Genomic DNA, 18,135 nt, shown 5'->3' on the forward strand with positions numbered 1-18,135 from the left:
CTACAGTGTGAAAAAGTTTAGGGAACCACTTTATAGATCATTCATGGCACGTTTTCAGACTGTCAGTTCAGCAGAAGAGTAATGAGATTAGGGGAGGACAGTGTGCTTTAGACCAGTCAAGCCTTAACACACTTATCTTTATACATTTGTGTTGCAGATAGCCCATTTACACAGATTAGAGTCCAACAGTTGCTCCTACTTAAGAGTAAATACAGTGTACTCACATGTATTGGTTATATTGTATTTTAAGGTGCAATTTTTACATTTATTAACAACAAGAATACAAATACATTATCATTCTTTTAAATTAAATGTTAGAATATAGTAACCATTATAGTACATTTCTGCTTATTAGATGTTTAAGTTTATTCTAACAGTTAAAAGTTGTATTGTGTAACAGAACAAAAAAGTATGCATAGAATAAAAAATAAAGTCAGAACCAAATAATAAATAACATACTATCAGTTTAGCAACACTTAAGGGTTACATTAATGTATTTATTACCTGATTGATAACAATGAATACATGTTAAATAATGAAAATGCACCCTTAAAATGAATTCATTAACAATTCACAAAAAGAGGACCAACAATGGTAATGATTTGGGGGATAACAATTCAGTGTTACTATATTTGAAAAGAAGGCTCTTAATAGCTAAAGGTACTAACAGTAATAATAATATTATGTTGTAAAGAACACTTATGCACTGTATAACATGGTCTTTACACAGTTTTCACTATCCCTTTTGCTTGGTAACAAAGTCTCAAATGTTAAGAGCCTCAGAAAGCAGACAAAAAAATTACAACTTATGAAATGTAAATCAAAGGTACGTAGATCACATTTAAGGCCATCAACACAAGAACTTTAAAAAAATCAGTACAGTAAAATTAAATGTACACACATAAAACAACAGGGGTCTGGTTGCTGTTCAAATATATATATACGAATAACAATGTGAAAGTGATCACAAATAAGTCCAGTTTTCCAAATACGGCATAAAAATCTCTCTAGAATAGTCCCGAACATAACAAAATAGAAAATCTTTTAAGTTTGTTTTTTGTTAATTTAGTACTCTGCTACATTTACACTGCAAAAAGCTTTAGAGATGTCAGCGAGGGTTTAAACGTTTTGTGCTTGGAGATCGCACCTTCTCATTTAACAAATCTCCATTGTGGTCATCACCAGATCCCATATCATTTCCTAGAGAAAACAAAAAAACAAAAAAAAACATTTTATTGTAATGGAGCATGATATTATTTTATATTTCAATGTATTGCATGAAAACAATATGTATTTGACTAGGCTACAATAACAAAGATAACATCTGTGGAAGTCTAATTAAAATAACAGAAACATTGAAACAGTTAAGATTAGATGAAAGACACTAAGGCCAGAACAAAAATCAAAATGCTCTTCAACCTTCTAACAGCAAATTACAAACACAGAATATGATGACAGGTTTGCATTAGGCAAAATAACAAATCCACTATTAGAGAACAATTTGTAAATTTCTGATTATCAGGTGGTCAAAGTTCTAAATTGGTCTGGGCATAAAGCAGACATACACATGCAAAATAAAAGAAAGATGGAGAGAAGCAAATAAATAGTGGTGGTATTGCTCAAAACTTTAAATGTAATCTTGTGATTTATTTATATATCACCCCAAACATATGAATGTTATCAGATATTTGTTCTCTAAATTGTAAATGTGCATACCTTTTCTTGATCTTTATCTCTAAACTGACTTGCTCAATCTTCAGGCATTCAATTGAAATGTTTTAAAGAGGATTAACAGATGAACACAAAAGCTCACCTGTCTGTGGCAACAGCTTCTGTCTGTTAGCTTGTTTTGAAACCAGCATTGTGAAAAATTTTAATTTCAGACATGTTCCAGTTTCTCTGTCACAGATTCCTTCTGCCTTACAGTTGCACTTTTTATGGCACTCCAGACCATAGGTACCATACAAACAATCTGTTGGAGAGGAGAAAGGTGAGGATGAAAGACAACCAAACATACCATAAAATGCATAATTATGATTTATTCAAGGTAAGGTAAACTGTAAAACAAGGTATTTCACATTATTACTAAATTCATTATAGTATCCAAAAAAAAAATGGATTAATACTTTGCTTTGATATTGTTTCTCTGCCTATATCTGCAATAATCAAAGGATAAGGTATTTTAAGTTAAAAATATAATATAACTGGAGACTTACCTACAATTTGCTGATGGTTAATTAATATTGGTTTACAATGAAAATTCAAATCAAAATGACTTTTGTTATTGATTTACTTATTTAGATACTTTAAGGCAAAGGCAAGAATGCAGGTGAACCTTGAACTTGTGTTAATGTGTACAACAGAATAATATTTTAATATATAAATTTAGTTTCCATGAAATGCTTACAATAACCCCCCGCCCCCCCCATTAAATTAATAGCTGCTTAGCATAATTTTGTTAGCCTCTATCATAAATAGAACGTGTCCAGATATATTTAAAACATTGTGTGGATGTGTTTTTTTTTCTTCTTCTTCTCTTAAACAGATATTCTACTAAGAATATATGATACCTGGAAATGCTTAAGTATTCTGCATTAAGCATGCCTCAGCAAAAAGGGGAAAAGGTAGAAATAAAGATTAGTGTTTGCTTTTACCAGGTTAGTGAAGTAGCTTAATAATAAAAAAAAAAGCATAAGCTTTCACCACAACACCTACCCATTCAGGAAACATTTCAAAATAAGTAGCAATAAAAGTCACTTAGCACTAATACCAAGCATAATTAGCTACTTAGACAGAGGACAGGATTTAATCCCCCCTTTCCACCTATAATACTATAAACATTGGATATAATTGTTTGACTTGCCAAGAGGAATGCTTAACAAAGCCAAATTTAAAATCAGTGATTTAAAAGAAGAAGCAAATGCCTGCCATGGCAAATAGTGTCCAGAATTAATTAATTTAATGAACATTGAGACAAGTTTTGACAAGTCAGCTGATCTGGTCTGGTCTGTCATAAAGGCATGTGAATTTTCAAGGGGACATTATAGAATATATTCAGAAATACCAAAGGATTGCAATACGAGACTGTAACTGTAGTTCCTGCACTCTCCAAATGTGAACATTGCCCTATAAATATAATGTTTTAATTGTATAATATGACATGGTAAATGTTCCCTGCTTTATATTCTTTCAGTTGTCTTGGTCCTAATCCATATCTATAGTTTCTAAAATGTAACATATAGAGCAACTGACTGTGACAGCAGGTAGTATCTGGATAAATTGTCTGTAGGAACTCATTAAGATAAGACCAAAAAAAAAAAAGTTTTATTTCTAAAATAAATATATATTCACAAAGATCCATATATGTTACTAAAACATTTTGTGATGAAGTGCATTGGTGTAGGTGAAGTGTACTGGTGAGGACAGGAGAAACATGCATTATAAAAAGCTTACCTGATGTTCTCAATAATGTATCGTGCTTTAAGTTTAATTATTTTAATTTATCTAGTCATTAATTATTATTATTATTCTTGCATAAACTGTTACAATGTCTGTCTGTTAAAATGCAGTATATATATATATATATATGTCTGTAGAATTTGTTTAAATCTCCCACAATTGGTATTTGAATATATATATATATATATATATATATATATATATATATATATATTGGGAGATTTAAACAAATTCTACAGACATCTTGTCTTTACAGAAAACATTAATAACAAAACTGACAAAAGAGACTATAAGACTATAAGAAAACAAAACCATGGTAGGGGTTAAACACAAAATGCACACCTCATATTTTATCTCTGTAAATCTAGTCTGCGGTACGATAGCAACGTGGACAAAGTTACCAAAGTAACGAAATAGAAATTGGGATTTGGATTTGTTACAGAACGAGTGTGATTTCACATAAATAAGTAATAATGAACAACAAATATGATTTGTAAACATAATGGGATTCCTTCTGATGAGGATTTAGGGTTATTATGATCATTATTAATAATACTAATAATCATCATCATCATCATCATCATCATCATCATCATCATATGGTAACACTACAATAATTGGCACCAATTCTTAATGAAATAATGTACGAATCCCACAGGAATAACATGAATGTCTCTTCCACTGAAATCTGATGTTGATGATACGTATAAACCCTAACGTCAAACCTAGCCTGAGATTAACCCACTAATAGGAAATTACAAAACTGTACTCAGTTGCGGCTTCATTTATTATTAAGATATTACTTTCTTCGAATGATAAACGTAACCACTAGGATATAGGCTACAGGTGTGCAGTTTGCTATTAGCGGGTGTGTCCAAGATTTGATTTAATCAAACCCTATCCCTAACCTTACCATAACTTTGTTATACATGTGATTAACAGCAGAACTCAAATTAAGTGCATAAGGGATTTTGTGTTAATCCTGTGGTATGAATACATTAATGCATTAATAAGAATTGTTGCTCATGATTGTAAATGTGACCATTATTATTATTATTATTATTATTATTATTATTCATAATAATAATAATAATAATAATAATAGAAGTGGTATCAATAGTAGTAGTAGTAGTAGTAGTAGTTCTAGTGCAAGTCTATACAATATGTTCGAAACATTTAAATTAAGTTAGAACAGTTACAGAATGTTAAAAATATGTATTGGTGTTTAATTTGTTTTAAGCTTTAATTGCAGTGTGATAATTTAATTTCAATTTGGTCATATCAAAGTATGCGTTATAATTGATGTAAGGCTGCGAAAATCCACATTGAACAAACAGCATCCAGGGTACAATGACCTCGGTTATATTCGCGAGGAAGCAATTTAATTATCCATACATATAAGATCATATTATTTCTGCGTGTGCGCCAAGCTGAGAACTGTACCTTTGCATGTGCCATATTCATCTCCGAAATCGTCCTCCTCTTTGTAGAAGTCGCAGTACAGCCCAGGTCCACACTTCACCCCGTGCATCCCTGAGACAGTGCGGTAGCAGAGCTCCCCCCGGTCCGCAGCGCAGACCTGGCAGCAGCCGCAGTCGTCCAGGACTGTCCGTTTGCAGCGCTGGGTGCCGCCGCACAGCTCCACACTGCAGCGCTCAGGACAGTCTACTGCGTACTGCGCCCTGGCGCTCCAGGCGTTCATCTCGGGCACCAGCAGCACAAAAAACACTGCAAATGAGAGAGCATGCATGGCTGAATCGGTCTTATTGATTTCAGTTCTGGTCGATGTCGTTCAATAGCGGTGTGAAATGCAGCTGTAGTGATACAACAGTACACAGGTCAGAGCGGACTTGTGTTAGTGACGTGTACTTATGATAGTGTGGATGTTCCCATCAGGTTGCATGCTTTTAGGCTTTAAACAACTTTGTTTTGCACATGGTTTGCCCTCGTCAATTTCCTCAATCCGGTGTTGTTGTCTAGTTGCCAGCCTGTCCCCTTGTTTTAGTTTGAGAATTCCGGGATGGAAGTAGGATTAGCACTCAGCTACCATCCAGGAATTGAAATTGTACGATGCTGATGTCATCTGTTATGTTTACTTTGTTTTTGTGCTGGAATTCAGGGTGCTGTCACGTAAATCCCAAGGACAAGCAAACTAATACATCAAAATGAATTAATTCATCTCTAGGGAACGCTAGCCTTAACACGCATGGCTGTTATCTCATAGCATACGTAAACTTGTACGTGATGTCATTGTAACAATGTATATAGCACACCAATTATTGACTAAAAACCTGTTGCAAAAGGCAGTGGTTTTATGTAAAAGCCTACACATTGCCCCAATATCGATTCCCAATGAACTTTCAAAATAATAATAATAATAATAATAATAATAAATGTTTACTTTTGTCACTTATCACTAAACAATACATTTCTAATATGTTGCTGGGCATGTATGTAAAACTACCCTCTTTCTGAGACTTAAAAAAAAGAAACTACTATTCCTATGACAGCAGTTGTGACAACCCGGGGCACAACAACTATCTACCATAATTTGTAGATTAACTTTATCACACTGCCTTCCAAATAACCCAATTAGATTGCCTGCCAAAATGGTGACTATTTTAGATCCAGCCACTAAGGCTGCTGGGATTGTGACGTCATCTGCTGGATCTCTGTAGGCCTCTGTGTGCTGTCACTCAGGCAAGAATTCCTCCTTGCCTGCTTTACCTTTCACAGAGCAAAGACACATTTTCTCTTTAGCCAGAACCCTAAACTCACAAGGGACCTCACTTTTTTTTTTTTTTCTGATAACCAGGGTTGCATACGTAACCTATCTTTCGAAAAGTCGAAAATAACTCCCAAAGGGGACTAAGGCCCCAGTGCTGTCAAGTTCACCCAGCTCGCTGCAGTACAATTCTCTGTCAAAGGGGTGCCTTGAAACGAATTATATTTATTAATACACACACACAAAAAAAAAGAAATCAATGACCACAGGTGGAGCAGAGAGGATCTCTGCAGCAGTATAGCTTTAAAATACTTTTAATAAAATAAAAAATTCTCAAATAAAACCTGCTAAAACTATAAAATCCCCCAAAGTGCAACCCTATTCCCTCCCCATTCAAAAACAACAAAAAATAATAAAACAAAAATATAAAATGCCCTTCGTCCAATCTGTTAAATCAAGATTAAAACAGGAGAAATCCTAGACTGCAGATAACTATTGGTCATTAGCAGAATTCTTCACTAGGAATAAGACTACATCCATTCATTACTCTGGAGCAGGGGTGAGCAACCTAAATTAATCAGTGGGCTGCAAGTTCGGGTGTCAAATAAGTGCCTGGGCTGCAAGACCCATTTTACCACCATTACAAACCACAAATGCTACATTTTAATTTAAAAATAGCAATATAATGCAATAAATACATATCGACAATCTAATAAGGGAGTAACACATTGATACAAAATAAGCAGTGTCATAAATATACTACTTTATTGTTATTTTTTATTCTTTTTTGGGGGTGGGGGAAGTGGTCATGGGCTGCCAGTGGATGCACATTTAAAAAACATGTGTCAGGATGCAGGCCGTGGGTTGCGCACCCCTGCTCTAGAGTGATATCAGGTGTCTTCCAGGAAACACTCTAAGGCTTTCAAACACAAGGGCAGGCAATTCACAAGGGGAAATAGATAAACTAAAAATAAAAATGACCAATGTCCAAGATAAAAAAAAAATGTAAAAAAAAAAATGATATGAAAAACAAACGATCCCAGTCAAAATCAAAATCAATTGAAAATATTAAACAAAATATGAATTAAACAGTTACTGCACTCTCCTCCTACAGTTTATACCATTTGTATTCATGGATAAAAGAAGTAGAGAAGAAAAAACAGGTGCAATCTCACAACAAATGCTCCCATTTGCTGTGTCTAACAAGTAAAAGCAATGTCAGTATAAATACAAGGGAAAAAAGTTACTTCCTGAAACAGTACTTTATAATGTGCAATGCCCATTTATAAATATATAAGTGCAACCTAAACATACATGAATATAAGACACACACAAAAAGGAAAGAATACACAGCTTGAGATAAAGTCACGTCTGTGACACAAACAGCATTCCTCCTCAGATGAGAAGGAAGAAGGATGAAAAGATATCAACTCCACCAGCTGATTGACATGGAAGGGGGAAATAACCTGAAAAGAAGGGTTCGGCTAAAGTGAAACCATTGAGCCATTGCCAGCAAAACAAGTGAACGAGGGATGCACAGATAGTGTGTGCAGCTCACTAATGCACTTATCAGACACAGTAGCAAGCAAAAATGCAGTCTTCATTGACACCAACTTAAAATCTAGCACATTCAGCACTACATGAAGCACTACATCAGAAGAGAAGAAGGGAAATGTAGCCGGCAAGGTGAAGACAGCGTACTCCCTTCAAAAACTTGTAGGCCAAGAAGTGGACCCTTGTGACTCACCATTAATACATCAGAAATTGACAGGCAGAAGTGGGCCTTGAGTGGATGGTGACTTGCCAGCATCCAACAGCTCCTGCAAGAACTGCAATATCAATATGCAATATGTGGCACAGTATACATGCAAGCAAACAATATACATTGTAGTCCGACTATGCCAGCACAGGAGTTACCAGTACAATAAGCTGCAGCAGTGGAGGTGGTGGAACCTATGGGCCAGTAGACAGTAGAAAATGTTTTTATCAAATAAAGAGTACAGAAAGCTATGCATAATCAAACGGAAATATTCTATAGAAAGCGTTTTAAATTTGTAGGTTGCTTGCATTAAATATGTTGACTCTCCTGAAATGTTTAACATAAATTCTGTAAATTATTGAAAAATAAATACAACCAAACCTACACCACTGCCGCAAAAGGATGATTGTTAATGATTGGTGAATTTTTTGCTATCTGCCTCTTGGACTGAAACGCAGCTTACAACTCAATGTCGAGGAAAACGCAATGCCCTACCTAAAATAAAGTGAGACATTATTATGCCACTATGAGACTCTATTGCTGTAAACATGGAACTTAAGACTGTGAATCGAAAGAAACTCTGATAGTTCTATTTTTTTCTCATACTACTTTACTTTTTAAATGGCCATATGGTTAAAGGGAAAAAAAAACCTACAATTCCCAAAAATGGTTTTGCAGTATGCTATAGCTTCCCAAAATGAGTTACACATAACAAGTGGGCCAGAGCACCTACTAATACATTCAAAATCAATGTAAATATATGTTGCCAGAGATGGATAGCAAAGCTTCCATCTGTAGCTTTTGACAACTAGGCTATAATCAGGAAGAAAAAGAGTATGAAAATATGGTTTTAGGTCATTCTCTTATTTTTATACTGTGATCAGAACTCTACCATTGTAGAGAGTTAACACCAGTTGCCTTCATACCCAATCAGCCCTGGCAGTGCATTTCCAATAGTGACCTGAAGCTAAGTCAATTTTCTGGAAATTAGATTAGAGATGAGAAGTAGACGTAATCTGTATTGTGGAAGGACTACAATTTAAAACCAAACATTGAAATTAAATAACTACATACTACCACTAGAGGGCACAGGTTGCTAACATTTTTAGAAAAAACGAAGCACATTCCTTTTTCTTTCACATACATGCAATCTGCTGTTCTAATGCTCCTTATAAATCCATCTTTCTTATTAATAGTTGAAGATATTGTATTAAATATAACAGATAGAGAGGCTTTGTATTGCTGGTAGGTGAAAGGAAATTAAATTGACTAATCATGTTCAGCTGACCAGCTGATCAGTGACCATTTGTTGAAGATTTTAGTTTTTTCCTCTAACGTCATTGCTTTGTGCTCAGGAATTGACTGATTCTCAAGGTTGGTGATCATTAGCATAGACACGTATGTGTACACAGACACACACAGGCTGTGTTGACTGTGCTGTGCTGTACAATGGGATGTGGGATGTCTCCTTGGAGTCACACTGCTTCTCTGAGCAGCCCTCCTTCCCTCTCCTCAATCAGAGCTGGAGTGGCTGAGCTCCGCTTAGGGCACCGTCTGTACTAGGTGTTTATTGTGATCTTGTTTGTTTTGTAATCTGGGTTATCCTGTGTGTACACCTGTCTATCTGTCTGCCTCTGTCTGCCTCTCAATATCTCCATCTCTATTTCTACTTTATCTATCTTATCTCTCTATCTGTATCTGCGTGTCTATCTGTCTGTCTGTCCATCTCTCTATCTATCTTATGTTTGTCTATGTATCCATCTGTATCTGTGTGTTTGTTTATCTATCTGTTTATCTGGGAGATGACAGTGCCTGTGCCTGCTGTTTGCCTGCTGTTCTCTACAGAGAGGCCGTTTTTCTGCTACAGGACAAGAAGAAGGTGGCATTCTGGTATGACTGACACCAGACTAGCAGATAGGTGGTGCTCACTGTGTACACCAAGAACACTGTTCCAGACCAGTCTTACATGCACACACAAACACACACACAAACTCACAGGAACTCACGCACATGCATACAAACACACAGGCACAGATACACACACGCAGATGCATGTTACGTTATTGTAGTTTTTATCAGGTCAGCCTTTTTTTGTAATCATTAAGAATATATTTTTTAAATCCTGCCTTCCAGATGACAGTTCACATCACACAATGCCAGAAGGGCCATTCCTTTTTTTATTAGTTGGGCCGTTCGATTTCATTATGTCGCCCCGTGTAGAGTAGTGGACCGCACATCGCCATTCCCCGCCTCCCCCCGTTATGGCATGCCCGGAGCCCCAGCCTCCCAACTACTCCCTGTAGTTTCAGGCCTGTTCACCCCCCTTCTGAGGCATGGTGAGGGACCCGTTGCAGTGTGTGGCACTTTGCGTCGAAATCACCACTCTCCTGGAGAAGCAAGCAATTTGCGAAGCGCCCCCACTGGTTCTAATCCCCACACTTCCTAGTACCCAAGGAAAATGGCGGTTTACTCCCCATCTTGGATTGGGGACGCCTCCGCCGCCACCGCTTCATCACGCTTGACCTGCGCTCCATGTCTCATGAAGCTCGGCGACTGGTTCATCGCTGTGGATCTGAAAGTCACTTACTTTCACATCCCTATTGCACAGGTACACAGGAAGTTCCTCCGCTTCACCTACGAGGACCGAGCGTATGAGTTTGCTGTTCTTCCCTTCGGCCTGTCCCTAGCTTTTTTCAAGTGCATGGATGTCATGTTCGCCCACTTGCGTTGCCAGGGGGTCCACGTCTTCAATTATGGGCTGGCGCCAGAGAGAGTTGCCTCCATACACGCGTGTCTCTCCCTCTTCTGACTGAGAGCTCGCATCAGGGTGTCCCCTTGCCAGAGGCTGCTGATCTTCCACCTCAGCCTCCTCCAATTGAGGACGCTGCAATGTGATGGATGTGGTGTCCAAGGCAGGTGGACGGAGCCCGCACGGGCCCTCCATATCAATGTCCTGGAGTTACAAACTGTGCTCCTCTGACTGTGTAATTTCCTACCAGTCCTACAGGACAGACATGTGCTGGTTCGGACAGACAACACAGCGGTGGTTGCTTATATCAGCAGGCAGAGAGGTCTCCAGTCGCATAGACTGTACTGTCTAGCACGCCTCTACGCGGTCACAGTATTCCTACCGCTGGCGGACGTTTAGCACCTGGTGCCAAGACAGCGGTCAACACCCAATTAATTGCCCAAATGCGGTCATATTACAATTTCTACAAGAGCTGTTGGACCAAGGCAAGTCCCCGTCCACGCTCAAAGTGTATCTGGCAGCCATCTCCGCATGTCATGTTTGGATTGATGGCGAGCCTCCTGGGCCTCATTTCCTGGCTGTTCAGTTTTTAAAAGGAGCTTGACGGCTGCGGCCCTCCTTGCACCCCTTTACTGCCTGCTTAGTGTCTTGATGTAGTGCTGGACGCATTATCCCAAGCCCCATTTAAGTCACCGAACTCAGCTGAGCTGAAGCTAGTGTCACTTAAGACTGCGTTTTTTCTGGCAATCACCTCTGCAAAATGCGTGATCGAGTTACATGGCCTGTCTGTACACCCATCATGTGTCCATTTTGCGGGAGATGGCTCCAGGGTCACACTACAACCTAACCCTGCGTTCCTCCAGAAAGTGCTGTCTCCATTTCATGTCAACAGGCCTATTGAGTTGATGCAACGCTTGACAAAATAAGTGCAGGAACTGACAAATCGCACATTAGACTATGTTCTTCAAAATGTATGTGTTAATAAGGCTTGTTCCATTAAAGTAGCCTATCAAATAGAAGTAATATACAGTTAAGACTTATACACTTACACAGCTTATAATGCGCATAAGAGTCAAGGTCAATAGTTTGCTAAAAATACAACTTATGTTATATCTCAAATCCACAACAGAATAATAATCAAAAGCCTGCATGCCAGTACAGAATATAACTGGTAAAAATGAAGTAAGCGTTGAATATTTGTCTATATTTTCTATGGCAGCAGCAGGGCAGTCCGTTGTGTTGGCATGTCTTCTTCCTTTACTCAGCCATGTTTTCACATATGGTTGGAACAGCTGGAGCGGTGGCCCATTACGTTTAAGAAAAAGCAGATTGGAAAGCCGGGGCATTGCAAGTGCATTTCGCTTGCTTGTCAGTATGTCATTCATGCTGCTAAAAGCACGTTCGCATTCACTGGTGGATATGTATATGGCATTCACGGCCTTCATCAGAGGTGACAAAGAAATTGGCATTTTTGTAGCTTTGGAGTCTTTGAACTCTTGGAATCCCCGAACACTTGCAGTTCCATCTACTCTGCACACCTTGCACAGGTGTCTTACTGAATGTCCAGCTCTTCAGGCCACGATTCTGGATACAAGATCCTTACATCTTCTATTATCTCTCTATCTCTTTGCCTGCTGTCCGTGTCTGTTGCACCGACATGGGAGGAGGTAGTTGGGGTTAGTCTGTTCTTCATGTTCTCTACCAGACTTCTGAAGAATTGGGATGCATTTATCCTCATCACCCGTTTGTTTTCATCGAGCTCCACACCCTTGAAGGGCATTCACTTGATTGCTGTGCTTACCTGCTCAGCATGGGCACCTAGAATGTTGACCATTGACTCGAACACCCGTACTGTTCGATCAAGCTGCTTGTCAGCTAAAGGGAGATTCATGTCCCGCTGCTGGAACTGGCGGGAGAGGTCACTCTTAGCTCCACCAAAGCGTCATACATCAGTCCTAAATTGTTGACAAAGCCAACAGGCGTAAGGATGTCATCAAGGCCTTTGTACTTCGCCCTCTCTTTGCACTCCCTCTCAGCATCAGTGGAGGCTTTACTGAAGTGATCATGGAGGACAGCGTAATTTACCCAGACTGTACGGACACTTCTTTCACTGGATGCCACCCAATGGATGGAGAGAACACGGCCGATGGTAAGGATGCACTGTCCCACTTCCCATGCACACTCATTTAGCTCTCTTTTGTTTTTTGTGGAGGCATGGTAGAGGGAGTACAACTTATCAAAAAATATTTGGAAATTATTAATTCCCATCACTTCTTTGGCAACATCTCCGACAGCCAACTCTATTCTGTGATTAGAGCAGTGCCACACAAACAGATTTAGGAATCTATTGCGCAGCTGTGTGGCAACCCCAGCTCGCTTGCCCAGCATGACAAATGCAAACGCAACCAAGCACTGCCCTAAGAATTCATCAGTAAAACCGCTTCCATGGAGACATTGTAGCAGTGCTTGTGCAATGTCTTCCGCTGAGGTTCCATCCAGGTCAAGCATATCAAAGAAAAATGTATCTGGTTCAGCCTCCGCGACTCCTGTCCTCAGACAAACAACAAGCGCGGACTTTCGGCTTACTCTTTTGGACTCTTCTATCAAAGACAAACTTTCCTTTTATTTTTCACAATGTCATCCACCACTTTCTTCCTCATTTCCTCTGCAATATGGTCAATCAGATTGGCACATACCTTATTAGACTGAAGAACTCTCCCCATCTCCAGTCCATTTAGCTCTTGCAACATTATGTCAGTCAGCAGATCGGTGTAGGGGCGCCCATTCTTAGCTATTTTGTAATTTGTACGAAAGACACAAGCAGCAGTGTGTATCTCTTCTCTAGACATCTTGTCAATTTGCTTTTGCATGTCGTTTTTCTGAGCTGCACGTGTTATTTCGACTGCTTTTGCATGAGAAGCAGAATGTTTGTGCTCAAATATCTTTTTCATAGAGAACAATGCTGCTTTTCTCTATCGGTGCCATAAGGTGATACGGTGCACTCTCCCCATTCAAATGACAGCTTGAGTCCTTGTGTTGTGTTAGCTCCAAAAGACTTAATACCTCCACAGATGGTACAACCCAACCTCATATGTTTAACTACAAGCCATTCATTCACTTTGCAGAAATATGCTGTTTGCTCATCTGACCAAGAAGCTGGTGGTAGGCCTTCATTTTTGTTGCACACGGTAGCAGAACTAGCAGCCTCAGGTGTTGTTGGACAGGCCAGGAATATCTGGAATGTGATCTCCAGGTTGAGGTGAAGGGTCAGAAATGTCAGCGTTGTCTAAATCAAGCAATATATTATTCTGTTTATTCACTGTCCTTACACAACTAATGTCATAACTAGCTTTTTGTTTCCCCCCCCCATAAAAACACTTTGGACATACTCTATGCGGCAACATCTGTAACAAAGAGAAATCACATTATTTTTATATTTTTAATATGCCTCAAACATCCTTTTTGATACAGGCATGTTGAGCTGGTGATCTGCTAATTAGTTTAATTAGAAATAGAGGTAAAACGTCCCAGACAGCTCTTTGGCCTACAAAATTAACGCTGTTTGCCTAAAATTAGAAGTACCAGAATGCCCAAGTCAAGCACTGAATGGCTTTTCATCCTCCTCCCTTTGCTTCGGAACAAGAGAGTCAGCTTCATCTGCTCTGCCCTGTGCGGGCCCTCAGGTGCTATTTGGAGCGCACTAAGGACATTCGGCACTCAGACCAATTGTTTGTGTCTTATGGAGTGTGGACGCAGGGCCAGCCACTTTCAAAGCAGCACCTCTCGCATTGGATTGTGGACACTATTACCATGGCCTACGAGTCCCGGTGTCTGAACACCTGGTGGCCCACTCGAATCGAGGCATTGCCACATCATGGCCCTTTTTCAAGGAGCCCCCTTGGCAGACATTTGTACGGCTGCAGCTAGGGCTTCGCCGCTTACATTTGCCCGGTTCTACAGGTTGGATGTGATGGGACCGGTCCCTTCCATTGGGAATCCGGTGTTGGCTGCAGTCGAGCCCCTGTAGCCTATGGGCTCTGGCTTCTAATTTCCTCTCCCAGTCTGCCCCTGTTAAGTGCATCCTGCTGGAGCTATTTGAACCATGTCTTTCCCTTCCACTGGACTATGCCTTCCAGTCGAGCACCCATGCGAGCTGCTCCTGGACTTGCCGACAGCCTGCTGATGTGTTCCCAGGGTCTGTCATGCGGTCTTCAGGTACGTTGCCTTATGAGGCTGCCCTGTAGATAGTTAGTTCATTATTGCATTGTGTTGTGGTCGTGCATGCCTCTGGCCTGTACCCTGTTATGTATATAATATGTGTTAAACAGCAGGACTATGGCTCCTGTCTTGTGTAGACTGGAGCTCACTGCTGCTGTTCCCAGCTGATGGCGCTCAAGTTTGTTCGCTGCCTCGCTGTGTACATAGTTCCATGGTCAGCAGGTCTTTGGTCCGCTCTGGCTGTGTGCCACAGAGCAAGAGACCGCTGCTGTCCTCAGTGGTAAGCACTTTCATGGATTTCGGGCTTTCATGTTCCGCTGTGTACATAGTTCGTTTGTCAGCACAGTAGAGCTAATGTTGCCCTGGATTAGCTGGTCTAATCAGCAGGCGTCAACTGCTCCTGTGTTCCGCGGGTGGCGCGTGAGTGGTTCCAGCGCCCCGTGTGTATATAGTTAGTTTGTACGACATTTTAAGTCAGCACAGTGGAGCTCTCCACTATCTACTGTTCAGTTGAGTTGGATGCTCCTGTGTTGCGCGGAGGCAGCATGAATGTTACTGCTGCCACGTGATATATATTGTTGTTAATTTGTACAACATTGTAGAGGTGGTGTGGCCTCGCTCCTAGCTGGGCTAGTGGAGCAAGCTGAAAATGCTCCCGTGTTATGTGGTGGTGCATGATCCGCTTCCTGCACCCTGCGATGTGTATAGATGTTATGACAGCACAGTGGAGCTGGCTGCTCTGTACCGTTCAGTGAACGTGATTTCTCCTGTGCCGTGTGGAGGCAGCATGAAGTTCCAGCTGCCACACTGTGTATACTGTTCGAGCTGTGGCTACTCAGTTGACTAGCCAGCTGTGTGTTATTCAGTGGATTTGTGGCCCTGCTCCTGCAGGATCAGGGGTTCACTGCCATGTTAATGTGTGGAGGGCGCACAAGTTGCTTGATTGACCTCACCATATTGTGCCAGTAGATATTTGGCCTCGCTCCTAGATGCACTAGTAGAGCAGCCAGCCTTGCTATTGTTAGCGGAGGGAGTAAGAGTGGACCTCTGTAGTTCCCGGTAGAGCGTGACTGTGGTCCTCGCTCCTGGACAGCCCAGGTTGGCCTCAAGGTGCCTCTGTGGCTCCTGTCTGGAGTTGTGTTGCTGAGGCACCCTAGCGGTCGCCTCTGGGCAGGCTCCCTATCAGCTCACTGCCTCCTCCCTTGTGACGGTTTTGTTATACAGTAACCCCTCCTCCTTGGGCAGTGCTTCCGACTTGAAAGATAACTAGGGTTTGCGAATGCAACCCCAGTTATGTGAAAAAGGAAGTACTGCCGAAGGGTTGCAAGGTTGCACGGCAGTCCTAACTCCTGGCAAAAGAGGACGAACCTGTGCTGATGTCACATTTTATGGAACAGGAAGTGGGAAGGGACCTGTTCTGAGTGACATGTGCAAGGGCCAATGGCAGTTTTGATAGAGTGACATTTTCGATTGGGTTCCTACGGAACTGCGCAGAAACCCCTCCCCCTTGGGCAGTGCTTCCTTTTTCAGATAACCGGGGTTGCATTCACAACCTATCGTTCTGTGCATTTATTTAATGACAGAAACTTAACGACAGGGCTCTGTGCTTAAATCCTCTGCTGCCTGGAGGATCACTCAGGTGCCACCTTCACATGGCGCTGTTTGGAGAGAGTGGTCGAGGTCTGTTAGAAGAAGCAGCAGATGCGTTTCCTCTTAGAGGGTTTGGCCTCTACAGCCCCTGAAACACCAAGCGAAACATGTGTCACTGTTTCTGTCCCCCTTCATTGCCTCCCCCAAGACTGTCTTGTTACCCTAGATTCAGGGTTGTTTAAAGCACCAGTGTTGCAGAAAACTACGGGAACAAGAATTTCTACACCTTTGAAATACGTTTTTCAAATGGCCCTGATGAAAAAAATATAACACACTGGACAGAAACAGCATGCTTCCCACTTCCCACTCAGCTCATCAGAATGTACCTGTCTTTAATTTGTCTGATAAATCCTGAAATAATGTGTTCTTGATGTTTTCAATGACAGCTAAATGCATAAATTATAAGCCACAATGGGAAAGAGTTCAGTTATGTTTGTGATAATGAATCATAGCTTTTTAAGTTCTTGTTGCATTATCCCATTGAGTGGCTGCCTTTTACCTGGAGACACTGAGGTAATGCCAGAACAATATTATTTTTTATTAACACTAGATCAATCGTTTCTGGGTTATTTATGTGGCCGTTTTGAAATCCACAATAGAGAGTTATTTCTCATAGTGGGTAAATGACAGTAGGCATGGGGGGGTGCTGTGCTTAAAAAACACATTAGGATATGTTAAATGTTACTACATTGTAACATTTTGATATTTTGTTTTGCACAGATATATACAATTTCAACTTAGTGTATGCTGCAGAGGAAGTCAACAACTCATGACATGACATGACATGATATTTTTAGCACTATTCTAATTATTATTTACTGGAAACGGCTACATGTTATTTAATGTACTTTTAACAAACAATTTAATGTGACCTAATTCATTTAATTAATTAATTACATACATTGTTGAATACATGTGTGCTGTATATACAATATTAGTTATATTTATTTATTCATGCTTTATTGTGTCAGATACAGTGCTCCAAAAGAGTCAAAGAGTCTGTAGCTATTATTAGATCCTAAACCACCTTGCCAAGAACTGTCTCTTTACATTGATTGAAGTAAATTTGACAGCAGTAAATTAAACTAAACAGTGGGAATAGGGTCCAAGGAACATGCTGTGTGTAAAGTGTTTGTAATGTGGGTCCCTTTGCTGATTTTGGTTAAGGGCAGTTAGTAAAGTGGGTTCTAAACTACACAGAACCAATCAACTAAACAAAAACTTTTCAAGTTTAACGCTGTCAAAATTTAATATTATATCACACAGACCTTACTTTGTAGTTTTAAGTGTTTGCCCTTCAAGTGTATTATTTCCCTGCATACCGATCAGCCATAACATTATGACCACTGATAGGTGAAGTGAATAACACTGATAATCTCGTTATCATGGCACCTGTAAGTGGGTGGGATATATTAGGCAGCAAGTGAACATTTTGTCCTCAAAGTTGATGTGTTAGAAGCAGGAAAAATGGGCAAGCGTAAGGATCTGAGCGACTTTGACAAGGGCCAAATTGTGATGGCTAGAAAATCTGTGGAGGGAGCTGAAGGTTCGAGTTGCCAAACATCAGCCTCGAAA

At 40.3% G+C, this 18,135-nt stretch overlaps 1 protein-coding gene across 1 annotated transcript; it reads right to left on the reverse strand.

The window, feature by feature from the left end:
• Positions 1-461: 461 nt before the first annotated feature.
• Positions 462-5,357, reverse strand: esm1 (endothelial cell-specific molecule 1). The gene is made up of 3 exons (XM_066710768.1): positions 4,903-5,357; positions 1,814-1,972; positions 462-1,200 (listed from the first exon to the last, which is right to left on the reverse strand). The coding sequence occupies exons 1-3, from the start codon at positions 5,207-5,209 to the stop codon at positions 1,109-1,111; spliced, it is 558 nt and encodes a 185-aa protein (XP_066566865.1). The 5' UTR covers positions 5,210-5,357; the 3' UTR covers positions 462-1,108.
• Positions 5,358-18,135: the final 12,778 nt, after the last annotated feature.

Source organism: Amia ocellicauda, chromosome 8 (genome assembly GCF_036373705.1).
Source record: "Amia ocellicauda isolate fAmiCal2 chromosome 8, fAmiCal2.hap1, whole genome shotgun sequence".
NCBI classification, from domain to species: Eukaryota; Metazoa; Chordata; class Actinopteri; order Amiiformes; family Amiidae; genus Amia; species Amia ocellicauda.